Source organism: Phyllostomus discolor, chromosome 4, assembly GCF_004126475.2.
Source record: "Phyllostomus discolor isolate MPI-MPIP mPhyDis1 chromosome 4, mPhyDis1.pri.v3, whole genome shotgun sequence".
In the NCBI taxonomy this organism is placed as follows: Eukaryota; Metazoa; Chordata; class Mammalia; order Chiroptera; family Phyllostomidae; genus Phyllostomus; species Phyllostomus discolor.
In genome coordinates, this window is record NC_040906.2 from 149,410,407 (window position 1) to 149,423,638 (window position 13,232).

A 13,232-nucleotide genomic window follows, 5' to 3' on the forward strand; every position below is an offset into this window, starting at 1 on the left:
ACAACTGTTGCAACACAGGTCCTTTGGAATTATTTCAGTTATCTGTAACATGTGACTTCACCAAAGAGTTTCTAAAACAAACATAAAATTTCAAATTATTAACTTTTAGATGAAAGGGAAATGAAATAAAGTCATTAGATGATGGTTGGAGTTGTTCATTTCCAACAAGCCACAGTGTTGAATTGCTTCTGATACAGCAGTTATGAATTAGAACCTTCAAAAAATAAGAGCAGAACCAAAGTATACTAAAAAAGTTTCTGCAGCTTAAGCCTCCCATAGCTCTAAATCTTTGACAGAAACTAGGTATAGGATCTTTCCTGAAAATTAAGTTTGTTTCCAGTATTTCCATGTAGTTGAGCTTTCAGAGACAGATGCTCAAGACTTATTATTAATGTATATACCATCTTGGCTCTGGTTGCATTAATTATGCCTGAAGAGTTTAATACCCATCCAAGTCCAAAGGTGGAAGAACACATACACTGGTATGGTAATGGGCAAGAGCAGGCTGTAAAAGCAGAGGCTGGCTGTGCTCGTGCAGCCCTGCGGGAAGTTTTCTTCCATAGAGGCCAAGTAGAACAGTCCTGCTAAAGAGACCAATGGAAAAAGGACAGTCAATGTAGGAAGAGACAGAAACATTCTTCTCTCCCACTTATTACCTGCCACCCTGACTTTTTAAAAAGGTAGTCAGTATTAAGAAAATTTAGTTTTTAAAATGTAGTTTTTAATTATGATTTAATGCTGCTCCATATCTTCTTCCTTCTTGTTCTGTTGTGTCATCCTAGCTGCCTGAGGTATCATATTAGGAATCCCATCAATAATTGGATAGGCTATTCCCAACTCTTCATTAATCAAATTCATTTGTCGATGCTTCATACCTGAGTGGCTTCTTGGAAAGTGGGCACACCAAGAACTCCAGCAGCGCCGGGTCAAAGGCGCTGGGCAGTTCCTTAGTCCTCTCGCTCTGGTCAGCCAACTGCTGCGACCCTGACCCGCCCAGGCACCTACGGGTGACCACAGACGGCAGCGCGCCGTAGCGCGCGTGTACTGCGCCACCCTAAGGCGAGCCTGCCGCACGCTGCACTCAGCATGGTGGGCTGTCAGCTACTGCCCCTCACTGCCCTCTGCCAGGCCCAGCCAAGCAAGCTCGAGATCTCTTGAAGGTAGCTGTGAAGGTGTCAGGAAGGACTGCAGTCAGCTGAAGGCCTGATGGGGCCTAGAGGACGTTTCCAAGGTGGCTCAATTCATATGGTTTTGGTTGTCAGTCTAGCTTGGTTGTGCTGTATGAGCATTCACTCAGCTATGTATAGAATTGTACTATTTTCCTCACTAAATTTCTGTCTCCTTCACAAAAAATATTATGCAAATCTGTCAAATTTCTTGCTAAACATTATCTATGGACTCCCTCTCATTGCTTTCTAGGAATCATTTCAATAAGGAAATTTGGTATGTCTCACTCCTAGGGAAGCCATATTGTTTTCTGGTGATATGACCATTAAACTTTCTAAGTTCTTTAAGTCATCTGTTCAACCATTTTGCTAATAATAACAGTAACAGCTGTAATCAGTTATACAGCACTAAATACCAGTAAACACGTGGGTGGCAAACACAAGGCCCACAGGCCAAATCCAGCACTCTACCTTGTTTTATATTTGGCCCGGCACCTTGTTTCTATCTGGTGGCAGCTCCGAGCTCCTTGTCCCTAGTTAAGGAATACTTACATTTATACAGTCCTAAAATTACATTCAGCCCTTTGAAGGCAACCTCGAGGTTGATGTGGTCCCCAGTGAAAATGAGCTTGATACCCCTGTTCTAAGTGCTTTGCATTTAACTCAGTTATTCCTACAACCATGTGAAGCTGGTATTAGTTTTTTTTTTTAATTTTCATTTATTGATTTTAGAGAAAGAGAAACATTGATTTGTTCCACTTATGCATTCACTGGTTGACTCTTGTATGTGCCCTAACTGGGGATGGTACCTGCAACCTTGGTGTATCGTGGTGGCACTCTTGAACCAACTGAGCATCCGTGAGGGCTGAAGCTAGTATTGTTTTCATTTCCATTTTAGATGAGGAAACTGACAGATGAAGTTGGTTAGTCGTGTGTCAGGTCACATTGCTTCAGTCCAGGCAGTGTGGCTCCAGAGCCTGTGCTCTTGGTAACTGTCCTGGGCTGCCTTACCAGTCGCAAGCAGCATCTATAATTTACGCAGCTTTCTTTTCTGAGCCTTTTGGAAAAAGTGGACAGTATGTGCCCAATTCATGTTTTCTGGCATGCTTCTATTCTCCATTATTCCTCAAAGACATAGTTATCAATATCTTGATTTGCTACTGTTTGTTGTCAAGATACTTTTGAATTTGTTTTAGTTAGCTAGGTATTTTCATAATAACAAACCAAATGTCTTAGACTTTAGTTTCCTTTTAAATATGTTTATTATTTATTATTTAAAATTATTCACAGGGGAAAAGTAAAATATATTTGGGTACCTGTTTTCTTGCCATTTAACAGTATAGCATCTAGCCTAAGAAACATACCCTTTTTTTCCCTGACCTAAACATACTTTTAAAAGCCTTTTAATATTTAAAATGATTTTTGTAAGTCTCTGCTTACTCTGAGTTTCCAAATTCTTGATACTAAAATTCCTGGTTAGATTCCTCTTGGTTAAGTGCACTGCAGTTCTTTTGTATGTTCTTATAAAATCAGAATTCATTGAAGAGGCTCTTAATTAGTAACATTGGTTTCTTTATGTATATATATATATATTTACTCTTCATCAGAATCTCATTCTTCAGAACCTCTTATCTCTCTTAAACCATCTTCCTATTAGCTATAGACTGCTAACTTGAAATTTTACTTGTTTGAATTTTGACTCAAGACTAGCACTTATGTTTCTTAACTATGCTTTGTTTGGCTATTACTCATGGTAAAATGACATGGTTCTTCAAAGTTTCCACCACTTCCACTTCATCACCTGGAATTTTCTTACTAGTTAGAGTTAAATGCCAGGGAAGCCATGTCTATAACTGTTTTTCCTAACTGTAGAGAGACTGAACTGGCAGACAAGCAAGCCAAGAATTTATCACATACTATTTTTAATAGTTTGACTTTACTAGCAGTTTAGTTGTTGGGATAGGTGAAATCTCACACCATTTTTTCCCTCATAAATATGCCAGTCCTGTACTTCGTATGAGGAAAGCACTCGTGTGTATCAGGAGTAGTCTATAGCATTGGTTCTCAGACTTTAGTGTCCATCAGAATCAAATGGAAGGTCAAGTGGATTATTGGGCTCCAGCCCCACAGTTTGATTAAGTGGGTCTTGGGTAGGGCACATCAATGCTTATTTCTAACAAGTTCACAGGTGATGATGTTGCTGTTGATCCAGGGATCAACAGTCGAGAGTTCTTTCTCCTTTGATCTTCATGTAGATATTTTAGACCAACCTTTCTTTTTCAGGTACTTAACATGAACTAATACTCTCCTTATATCAGGCTTATTTATTTTGAACAGGGTGTGTGCTTGTCATATATACTAGTCACACATCTCAACTCTTTAGTTTCATTGTTAGCCCAGAGAGTATATTTATCTCTGAGGAAAGACTGATGAAAGCTCCTGAGGATTACTTTAGTGAAGAGAAAGGAAATCAAATAAAGCTGAAGTAATAGGTTGGAGCCCATATATATGCATCTGTTAGCACAGTATTATTACATATTACATATATCTGAATCTCTTCTATCCATGAACTATTTAGGAACCACAGCTGTGCATCATTTAGTATATACTATATTATATACTAAATGAATATTTAGCATATAAGTGTTATATTTATATATTAAGTATAAATACTAAATATATATTAAATATTCATTTATAACAGTATATGTTATATACTAAATATACTCTTATAAATATTCATTTAGTATATAGTAGTATGTCTGGTACATAGCATGTATGCTATTAATATTTGATAAAAATTCAATGAAGCGGGAAATCTTAAAACAAGTTAAAACTGTTAATGTTTCTATGATTGATACTATGAAGGCCTGAATTGGGGTGGTGGCAGAAGTTACCACCCCACTGGGAGGCAGGCTGACTATGCAAAGTCTATGCTAGGGTGCCCATGATTATTAGGAAGTACGCACACATTTATTTTAAGCATTTACTATGACTGCAATTTGAGGGTCACACTTTTAAGTTAAGTGCTTTGGTTAATCTCTAGATGGCCTTTTGTTTGGTCCTGTGTTAGTCTATAGAATAGCCATTTCTGATATGGTGAATACTTTCAGTAGAAATGTAACATAAATTTTTATATTCATTTATTTGGTCTCTTGGATGAATTCTCTATTCACTCACTGAAAATAACTTAAAACATTACTATTGCAGGTGGAACAGAATCCATTGTTAGGGTTTGGCGCTATAGCTATTGCTGTATTGTGCTCAGGATTTGCAGGTAAATCATAAAAGCGTCATTTTATTCTGTTGTCCAGTTTTTAAAATATCAAACTTTAGAGATCTGGTTTATCTTGTTTTATTATAACTAATGATTTTATTTCCAGTAAAGCTTACCTTCTTACTTATAGTCATTTAGTTCTGTGTCAGCTGTTTTTCCAGTAAACACATGGTAGTGATTAACTCAGTTCAGACCTCAGTCCTCTTTCATACTTACTGTTATCTAAGGATAGATTGGTCCATGACCATCCTTAGTCCTGCCAAGAACTGGGAAGTAAATGAAAAGACCTTTGAAAAATAGAGGTAACTAGCCATCAGAAAGCTTCAGTGCCTCTTCATTTTCCTGGAACTGTCAGTCTCCTCAGGCTAGATTCTGCTTCTCTAGGGTATTAGTCACTAGTTCAGTATCTGTTTTTCCCTGGTAGCTTCAAGTTCTCCCTCTTCTTGAACAGATTAGGAAGTATTGGAGTAGGGAGAAAAAAGGGGTGGTATGGAGAGTATCTCAGAAAACTTAATACATAAAAGTACCAGCCAAAAAAAGAGGATCAAGAACCAAAATCACTAACATCAAGCAAACAAGGAAGTCTGGAATCCTGTAGGGACAGGCAATCCTCCATTCAATCAAGAGACAGTGTATGAAAAAAAAAAGAGACAGTGTATGAATGTGTAATGTAACATAAATGAAATGTGTCTTACAAATAGTTCCAACAGAGAACAAACTGCAAGTTTTTAGTAAAGAGTATATTACTTATAGCTGTTGTCTTGATTATTTATCTTTGTGTTACTTCAAGAATTAGGACTTTGCTTTTATTTTTGACTGGGAAAGTAGGCTGGATATGAAAGTGAAATATTACTTGTAAAAAAGATGTTCAATAAGAGGGGAAAATACAAATTGGGGAATATACTTAATGATAGTATCATGATGAACTTTTATTCTTAGTAACTAGCAAATTAGAAACAAAACTGAGTCACCCCTAACATAATATATTTGATTTTTAGCATTATTTTGAACAATTAAATGTTTGTATCCAACAATTCTACTTAGTTCAACTTCTCAATACACAATTGAGGAAATGGGGGAGTTTTAATACTCTTTATGCTGGAATAACTGAGCACTCTGTAGTTAAGTGGTTTTCCCAGATAGGAAGTTCAAAGGTGGAAAGAGGAAAAGCCATCATACGTTTGTTCCAATTAGCCGGCTCTTTCCAACATATGTTTGTTAAAAACAATCTTGTTTTTCATTAGAATTTTTTAGTGGGTTATTACTTCAGTGGCAGTTCCTAAGTCTCTAATTAACATGGTATTTATAATTAAAATCTTTAATGTCTTTGTTAAACATGCATTTATTTTAAGTTATAAAACTTACAGCAGTGGTATGTGATTTGGGAGGGGGGACATGTGCACTTTTGGTGTATCTGAAAAAAGCTGTGGACTTCCCAACCCCAGAAAAATGCACATACATAAAATCTATTACCTACTTGGGGAGTTCTTGGTTCTTCTCACACTGTGTATGAACTTGGCTTGGGGAGCCTTGCTTTAAGGAAGATGACTATACTCGGCAAGTTCTATTTAAAGTTTATTTTGGTTGTGTTACTTACTCTGAAAAAAATCCCAAGTGGTGATTATGTAAGTTAATTTGCAAAACTGGGAGTATTCAATACTAGGCAGATATTATAGGGGTATGATTAAGATAATTAACACTTAATAGTATATATAGTCTTCTAGATGACCAAAGTCTTTTGTTGTGATCTATCTTATTGCTATAGTAATGGCAGAACCTGTTCTTAATACATATTGGTAATGTTTAGTATGCATGTCATGCCAACATAATAAATGTATATTTAATGTAAAATGTTTGTTCCACAAATCATATACTTTATATTATCATACCTCCAGGTTACTGTTCTAAGTGAAAAACATTTTAAGTTAATTTCTAATATTTCTATTTCATATTTGCACGTCTAATTTTCTTTCAGGAGTGTACTTTGAAAAAGTTTTAAAGAGTTCAGACACTTCCCTTTGGGTGAGAAACATTCAAATGTATCTATCAGGGATTGTTGTGACATTAGTTGGCGTCTACTTGTCAGATGGAGCTGAAATTAAAGAAAAAGGATTTTTCTATGGTTACACATATTATGTCTGGTTTGTCATCTGTAAGTATCCAGGAATTAAAGGTTCTTGGTAGACTATTTTTTTTTTAAAGTTAGATGTCCATTTTAAGCCATTATAGCATTTTGAAATTGTTCCATTATACTGTGAACACCAGCCTGAAAATGTAATTTTGATTTTATTGACTTTCATGGCATAGCTGTCCCAAAGCAATGTAGCCTACACAATCAAAGGTAATGTATTAGTAGTAAATGTGTACAATTTAGTAGTAGACTACACAGTCCTTTGGGCATCTGAAAAACATTTTATAGGAACTATTACTGAATTTTAATATAAACTCAGATGGCTGCTTGTAAGAAAAACAGTATTTTCCCAGGTAAATTAGTATGGTATCTCTGGGGATGAAAACGGCATTACCATCATAAAATGTTTGTTTCATTTATCTGAGTGTTAAGATTTTATTTCTTTCTGTATACAAGTTCTCGCAAGTGTTGGAGGCCTCTACACTTCTGTTGTGGTCAAGTACACAGACAACATCATGAAAGGCTTTTCTGCAGCAGCAGCCATTATCCTTTCTACCATTGCTTCCGTGATGCTGTTTGGATTACAGATAAGTATGTCTCAGTTTGTATCTTTAAGTTTTTAACGTGGAAAAGCTGTTCGTGTCCTTGATTTGTCTTTTAGATGTGGCACTGGTTACAGTGTTTACAGAAATTCCTAGTTTTGTTATAATTTATTCTCTAAGTGCAGCAGTTCATGGTTGCGTGGAATGTGGGTCAGCAATACTTAGGTTTTTTGAGAATAGTCCTGGGGCTTAAGCTGAGGAGTGCTGGTTCTATGTGGGAGTGAGGGGCCGCTCAGTTACTAGAAAGAGCTTTTTTTGCTGTCAAAGCCTCCAGGTATTAGACGTAAGACAATTGAAGTGCTTTAGGACGAATGTACTGTGATGAGGTACACAAGGAAATAAATACAAGGACTTTAGGATGTGATTATTTTCAGCAGTGGAATTAGAATAAACATTTTATTTTGAGGGAAGAATAGAAAAATTCTTTCATTCCCTCTTTAGTTTGCACCTTTCTAGCTGTTTTGGACTTGGGTGCAAACTGGTTTTGAAATTACAATTCAAATCGAAATTTTCTTTCTCTTTATAAAGATTATCTTTATTTCATTTAATATGTAATTAATACAAAATTCACCACCGTAGGCATTCTTGCACCACCACCATGCTAGTCCTTCTAATGTAATTTTCTCTATCCCACCTGCAGCATTAAGTTGGCCCCTTATTAAAGCAGTGGTGTTGACTTCATTGCGGGTGCTTTTATTTTGTAATAATTTTATTTACTAATGTGTGAGGGAAATCTGTCAAATATCAACATTGAGTAAAAAGAAACAGACCTGCCTGTATTTATATTTCATTTTAAAATTGACTCTTGTTATAAATGCAAATAGAGGGAATACCAACCTCATAGAAATCTTAGAAAACCATTTTATAATATGGTTCAAATTTCACCTGTGCCATTTATTAGCTATGAAACCTTGGAGAAGTTACTAACCTGTGTCTCAGTGTTTCTTCTATAAAATAGGAATGGTAGTATCACCTATCTCATAGGGTTGCTTTAGGTAAAATGCCTGGATCAGTGCCTGGCACACAGTATTCTATATAAGGCCCACTTAACATTTAAGTATCAGATATTTACAGAGCCTCCTTTAGATATTTTTCGTACCTGATTTGGGTCAACTTCTAACTGAAGTTCTGGTCCATCATTATGCTCAACATTGTGACATTGACATTATGACATTGCCCCCACAGAATATTTGGAAACAGTATAAGATGCTTTTGGTGAATGTTCTATCTTAACGATGGTCAAGGAAATTAGACTGTCTTAGCAATCTCCCAGTTTCTTATTTAGATTTATTTTATCCCCTTCTGCTTTTTTGAAGGTAAAGCTAGTCTTTTCTGGTTAGGGTTGAACTGAAGTCATAGCATGATGGCATTTCTTTACATGCCATTTTTAAAGCTGTTAAGACTGTGCCATTGTACTCCATATATACTGTGATTCACTTTTGAATGGAATATACTGTTTTAACATAAGCATTAATTTATAAAGTGACTACTGGTCAAATTGGGACAAGTTGTAGGATTACGATGATAAGAAAGACAAACCTAGCAGAATGGAATTTTACTTAGTAAATCACCACCTCCTCTGTGTTTTAGAAATCTTCAGTGGTTTCAATCATTGGTCACCTGACTCTTTGAATTTTGGTCAGCTACTTTTTGCTCCAAATTTTCACAGGTTTCTAGTATCATGGAGAAACCACACTCCAATTCTCTTTAGTTTAATCAGCATATAGGGAAGTTAGTATGATCTTTGCCAGTGGTGGAAAGACAGGCATACTACTCGTGTTCTTGGAAAGTGTACACTCAGTGATTGTCACTCCCTTATCTTTCTAAATCTTACCATTGTAGAAACAGAACATTTAGATTTACTTATTTCCCATATTTACGTTTCATTTTAAAATTGACTCTTGTCATAAATGCAAATAAAGGAATGGTGTAAAACTGTAATTAAAAATTTTCAAAATTTTAAATTAATCATTGTTATATTAGTTTTACAGGCACAAATACAGATAAAACTCATTTTGTTTTCTTTTCAGCTCTTACCTTTGCTCTGGGTACTCTTCTCGTGTGTGTTTCTATATATTTCTATGGATTACCCAGACAAGACACTACATCCATCCAACAAGCAGAAACAGCTTCCAAAGAGAGAATCAGTGGTGTGTGATTTCAGCTGCAAAAGAGATTCCTGCTAAGATTAAACCATTTGCATTAAACTAGAGCCTTAAATCAATCCCAGAAGGTAGCTTAAACACACACATGTATCAAAATTAACTGTGTGGCATTAGAATTAAGAAGAAAGTGAGTGAATTGCTACAGAAGATTTAATGTGACCTGTCTGGGGTAAACACATTTTGTTTTAGAATGAAGGAATTTTTATTATCTATATGTATATATATAATGTATATAAAAAGTATGGAGATGATATGGTATTAAAAAATCATGTGAGGCTATAATAGTCAAATAATAAGGTTTGGGACAATGTTAAAGGTTAAAGTGCCAAAGCCATTTCTGTACTAACTGCTATCTTGTTCAGGTACCAGAGGAGAAGGATGGCCCCTCCTTGTTCTCCAATTTATGTACAGTATTTTGCCCTAATAGCAGTGAAGACCTAGTTCTTTTCTTATAGGAGAGGCAAAAACAAGACAGGCTAGTGAGAAACAATCAAGTGTGCACCTTCTCAAACTGAGTATTTCATAACTCAGATGGTGGTTTCTAGGTGGTGACTGAGTACACTGTTAAGTGCTGTATTTGTGCCATTCATTGTCTGGAGTCATATTTCTTTGTTAGATGATATACTTTTCTTTAAAAAATATTTCTAATGTCACTTTTGTACTTTTTTAATAAAGTATGTTTAGCTGTGGGGCTTACAATAATTTGTGAAATTTCTGTGTTTTTAAAAAAATTTCTATAATGTTAATGAGGAAATTCAGCAATAAACTTTATATGAAATCTGTATGATCACTTTTTGTTATAGATATGACTGTTAAGGTAATGTAAAAACATAAACTTTTAACCCCAAACATTACATTTAAAATTTCTCTGTGCTGCAATTGTGTTAGGTTTCTCTGGTTGCAAATAACAGCTACAAACCAACTCTGCCTAGCCTTAAGCAAAAAAAAAAAAAAAAGTTTATAAGGACTGTAGTCAGTGTTCTAGGGCTCCAAGCTGTGGGGATTAGTGAACAGTCTTCTCAAGGATCTGCTTTTGGAAAGACTCGGTTCTAACCAACACTGCCCCTGTGTCATTTCACTCAAGATTCAACTATATAGGCAGCTACTAACACTGACCTGAGAAGGAGAACTCTTCCTCAAAGAAATGGAATGGGATATTGAACATGAAAATTATGTCCTGACTGTATACTTTATTCCATGGCTGGTTTGTGCTAACTAAATCTTAGTGATATTTTAAGTAGAAAATTAGCATCTGGAAGCCAGCACACTTAAAATTGAAACTGCACGGATGAGTCTTTTAGGACTAAGAAGGTATACCATACTTGCTAACATTCAACTAGAGAAGCTTGGTCCATGCAAATTTTCTTCTGTTTGTCAAGATAGATTGTTGGTATTTAGAAGACTTCTAGTAGCAACACTGAAAATAAATCACAGCAGACCTGAATGAAAATGCTGGCAGGTGAGGACAGCCATACTAATGAAACAGATCACACCCTACTTATATTGACCTACACAATTCACACAAAATGTACTTTGCCAATATGCAGACAGACACATGAAGGAATTGATTTGAGAAATTCCATTTCAAAGTATGGTTTAACTAATTTTTACAAAAAGACCCTAATACAATACTGAACAAGTAATTTCTTGTTGTTCAAATATATTCAGTTCCCAAGCTCACATAGTAAGAGTTACCTGTATATATCAAAGAAAAGACAAGCAGAAGATCTGTTCTCTGGAAGTGTCAGCTGTATTGGCAAAAAGCCTTAATATTGGTCTCCCTAAATATTTTCAGAACTAGCTGTACTTAGAGGAAATTTGAGATAATTTTTCAACATTATATAATCTCAGTTACAAGAATAATTTCTGAAAGAAAGTATAAGAAACATAAAAGTAGAGTTTAAATTCTGGTCCTTTATTCCCATTAGACCACAATGAATTTAAAAGATTTAACTGAATTTTATAAATGTTTATTTAGTACTTATTGACCATGAGGGAACTCAGATGATTTTTTTTAAGGACCAAGATTTAATAAGTTGGTAAATCACTTAATAGACTTAATACATAGATTCTGATACAGAACAGCTTAAAATTCTAATCAGCAAGGCATATAAGAATAGATAACTAGAATTAGTTTAGTATTTAAAAAGCCATTTTAATTAGAAATTACATCCTACATACAGGTGTTATTCCAAGAAGCTTCATTCCATTGGCCAGGACAGAACGCACAGCTCTGAAAAGATGAAGCCTGGCCTGCAAAATAAATCAAAGAATGACTAAATGTTCAATTCCATTATTGGCTAACCACAAATTGAATAAATAAGAATGTTTTTAAGAGTAATCTAATTTCTAATTTAAAGTAGAAATAATATCTCAAAGTGCCCTAGCACTTGCTGTAGGCAAGGGAATACAAATTCCTAGAATTCCTTGTCTTAATACTGGTAGTTGAGGGCTGGGGAGTGAGAGTGACAGTATCATCATACAGTACAGCTTCACATAAGGGGAAACTCATTGCTGTAATACCTGATGTAGACAAATGTGTTTCACAGTGTTGTATGTTGGAAAGTAAATAAACACTGATTGTTACGACCTAATTCTTCTAATTATTACCTTAGACTATTAAGTACATTACTATAGTTGAAAAATAGTATGCTGTTTTAGAAAGATTTGCAAGACTGACTCAGTAATATTAATCTGAGGATGTTATTACAGACAACACAGTCAATGTGACATACCCCAGCGACTTCAGGAGGACTGCTTTTTATGTGCAGTGTTTTGTGTGCCGCAGCTGCAAGATGACTGAAACGAGAAGAGGGAAGTCGCAGTTAGGACCTGCAGCCATTTCCTGTGGTATAAGCCTGATAGCTAATCTTACTTTCTCAATTTAAAGATTAAAAACAACAAAAAAACCCCCAAAGCCTAGATAGAGCCATTAAAATGTACTAAAGGTTGGAAAGGGAGACCAGAATTCACATTAAACTCAAATTTTAGATTTTGGTCCTGGTTCTGCTATTACTAGGTGGCAAGTTCTAAAGATTATGATTTCATTATTTGTTTTACAAGTATACAAGACCTTTCTAATGAGTTTTCCCCTCATTTAGGCTTCCTTTAATATGGCCTGGCTTTCCTACAGAGGTAAGGAGGTGAGGTAGAGAGTAGTTAACAGTGCACTGTGCACACATACTGGCCACTCATATATATTTTTTTAATTAATTGATTTTGGGGGAAGGAGACATCAATTTGTTGTTCCACATATTTATGCCATTCATTATTGGTTGATTCTTGTATGTGTGCCCTGACCAGGGATCAGGGTGACACTCTTAACCAATTGAGCTACCCAGCTACTCATTTTTGGTTTTATTTTTTCCATGGACTTTTTTTTTCAATCCCAGCCACTCATCTTTAAAGCATCTTTTCTTTCTTTTTTTTTTTTTTTAATTTTTAAAGATTTTATTTATTTATTTTTAGGGAGGGAAGGGAGGGAGATAGAGATAGATAGAGAGAGAGAGAGAGAAACATCAATGTGCGGTTGCTGAGGGTTATGGCCTGCAACCCAGGCATGTACCCTGGCTGGGAATCGAACCTGGGACACTTTGGTTCTCAGCCCGCGCTCAATCCACTGAGCTTTGCCAGCCAGGGCTGCATCTTTTCTATTTAGGTATGGCACCAAGTACAACAACGTACCAGAGAAATGATGCTTATGACATCTGTTTTAATTACTAAGTGACATTTAATAAGACTTTCAGGATCCTTCATCTCTATATATTTAAGTGGAATTTAAAGGAAAAAACTACTTAAATCTGGGGAAGACAAGATAAAAAGCATAATCAATAGAACAGTCCCAATAAATCTGATTTCAGTAAATCGTGTAAAAGCAAATATTTCTTAAAT

The 13,232-nt window shown here is 35.5% G+C and overlaps 3 protein-coding genes and 1 pseudogene across 4 annotated transcripts in view; 1 reads left to right on the forward strand and 3 right to left on the reverse strand.

Annotated features, from left to right (window-relative positions):
- The window catches only part of SLC35A1 (solute carrier family 35 member A1), a 34,022-nt gene extending 24,049 nt beyond the window's left edge, over positions 1 to 9,973 (forward strand). The window contains exons 5-8 of the mRNA XM_028509071.2: positions 4,377 to 4,443; positions 6,419 to 6,595; positions 7,031 to 7,165; positions 9,207 to 9,973. Of these exons, the coding sequence (XP_028364872.1) occupies positions 4,377 to 4,443; positions 6,419 to 6,595; positions 7,031 to 7,165; positions 9,207 to 9,334 (507 nt within the window). The 3' untranslated portion in view covers positions 9,335 to 9,973. The remainder of the gene's footprint in view (positions 1 to 4,376; positions 4,444 to 6,418; positions 6,596 to 7,030; positions 7,166 to 9,206) is intronic.
- Positions 110 to 957, reverse strand: LOC114494175 (phosphatidylinositol N-acetylglucosaminyltransferase subunit Y-like). The gene has a single exon (XM_028509073.2). It carries the CDS (start codon positions 634 to 636, stop codon positions 421 to 423), a length of 216 nt encoding a protein of 71 aa, XP_028364874.1. The 5' UTR covers positions 637 to 957; the 3' UTR covers positions 110 to 420.
- LOC114494174 lies at positions 676 to 1,309 on the reverse strand (annotated as a pseudogene).
- Positions 9,974 to 10,066: 93 nt separating the features above from the next.
- Positions 10,067 to 13,232, reverse strand: part of RARS2 (arginyl-tRNA synthetase 2, mitochondrial) — a 68,935-nt gene continuing 65,769 nt past the window's right edge. For both annotated transcript variants that reach the window (XM_036024448.1, XM_036024447.1), the window contains exons 19-21: positions 12,077 to 12,140; positions 11,523 to 11,594; positions 10,067 to 11,036 (exon numbers count right to left, since the gene is read on the reverse strand). In XM_036024448.1, coding sequence (XP_035880341.1) covers positions 11,019 to 11,036; positions 11,523 to 11,594; positions 12,077 to 12,140 — 154 coding nt within the window. In that variant the 3' untranslated portion in view covers positions 10,067 to 11,018. The remainder of the gene's footprint in view (positions 11,037 to 11,522; positions 11,595 to 12,076; positions 12,141 to 13,232) is intronic.

Excerpts from the sequence above, each read along its gene's own strand:
- LOC114494175 (XM_028509073.2), bottom strand. The coding sequence starts at position 636 with ATGTTTCTGTCTCTTCCTACATTGACTGTCCTTTTTCCATTGGTCTCT.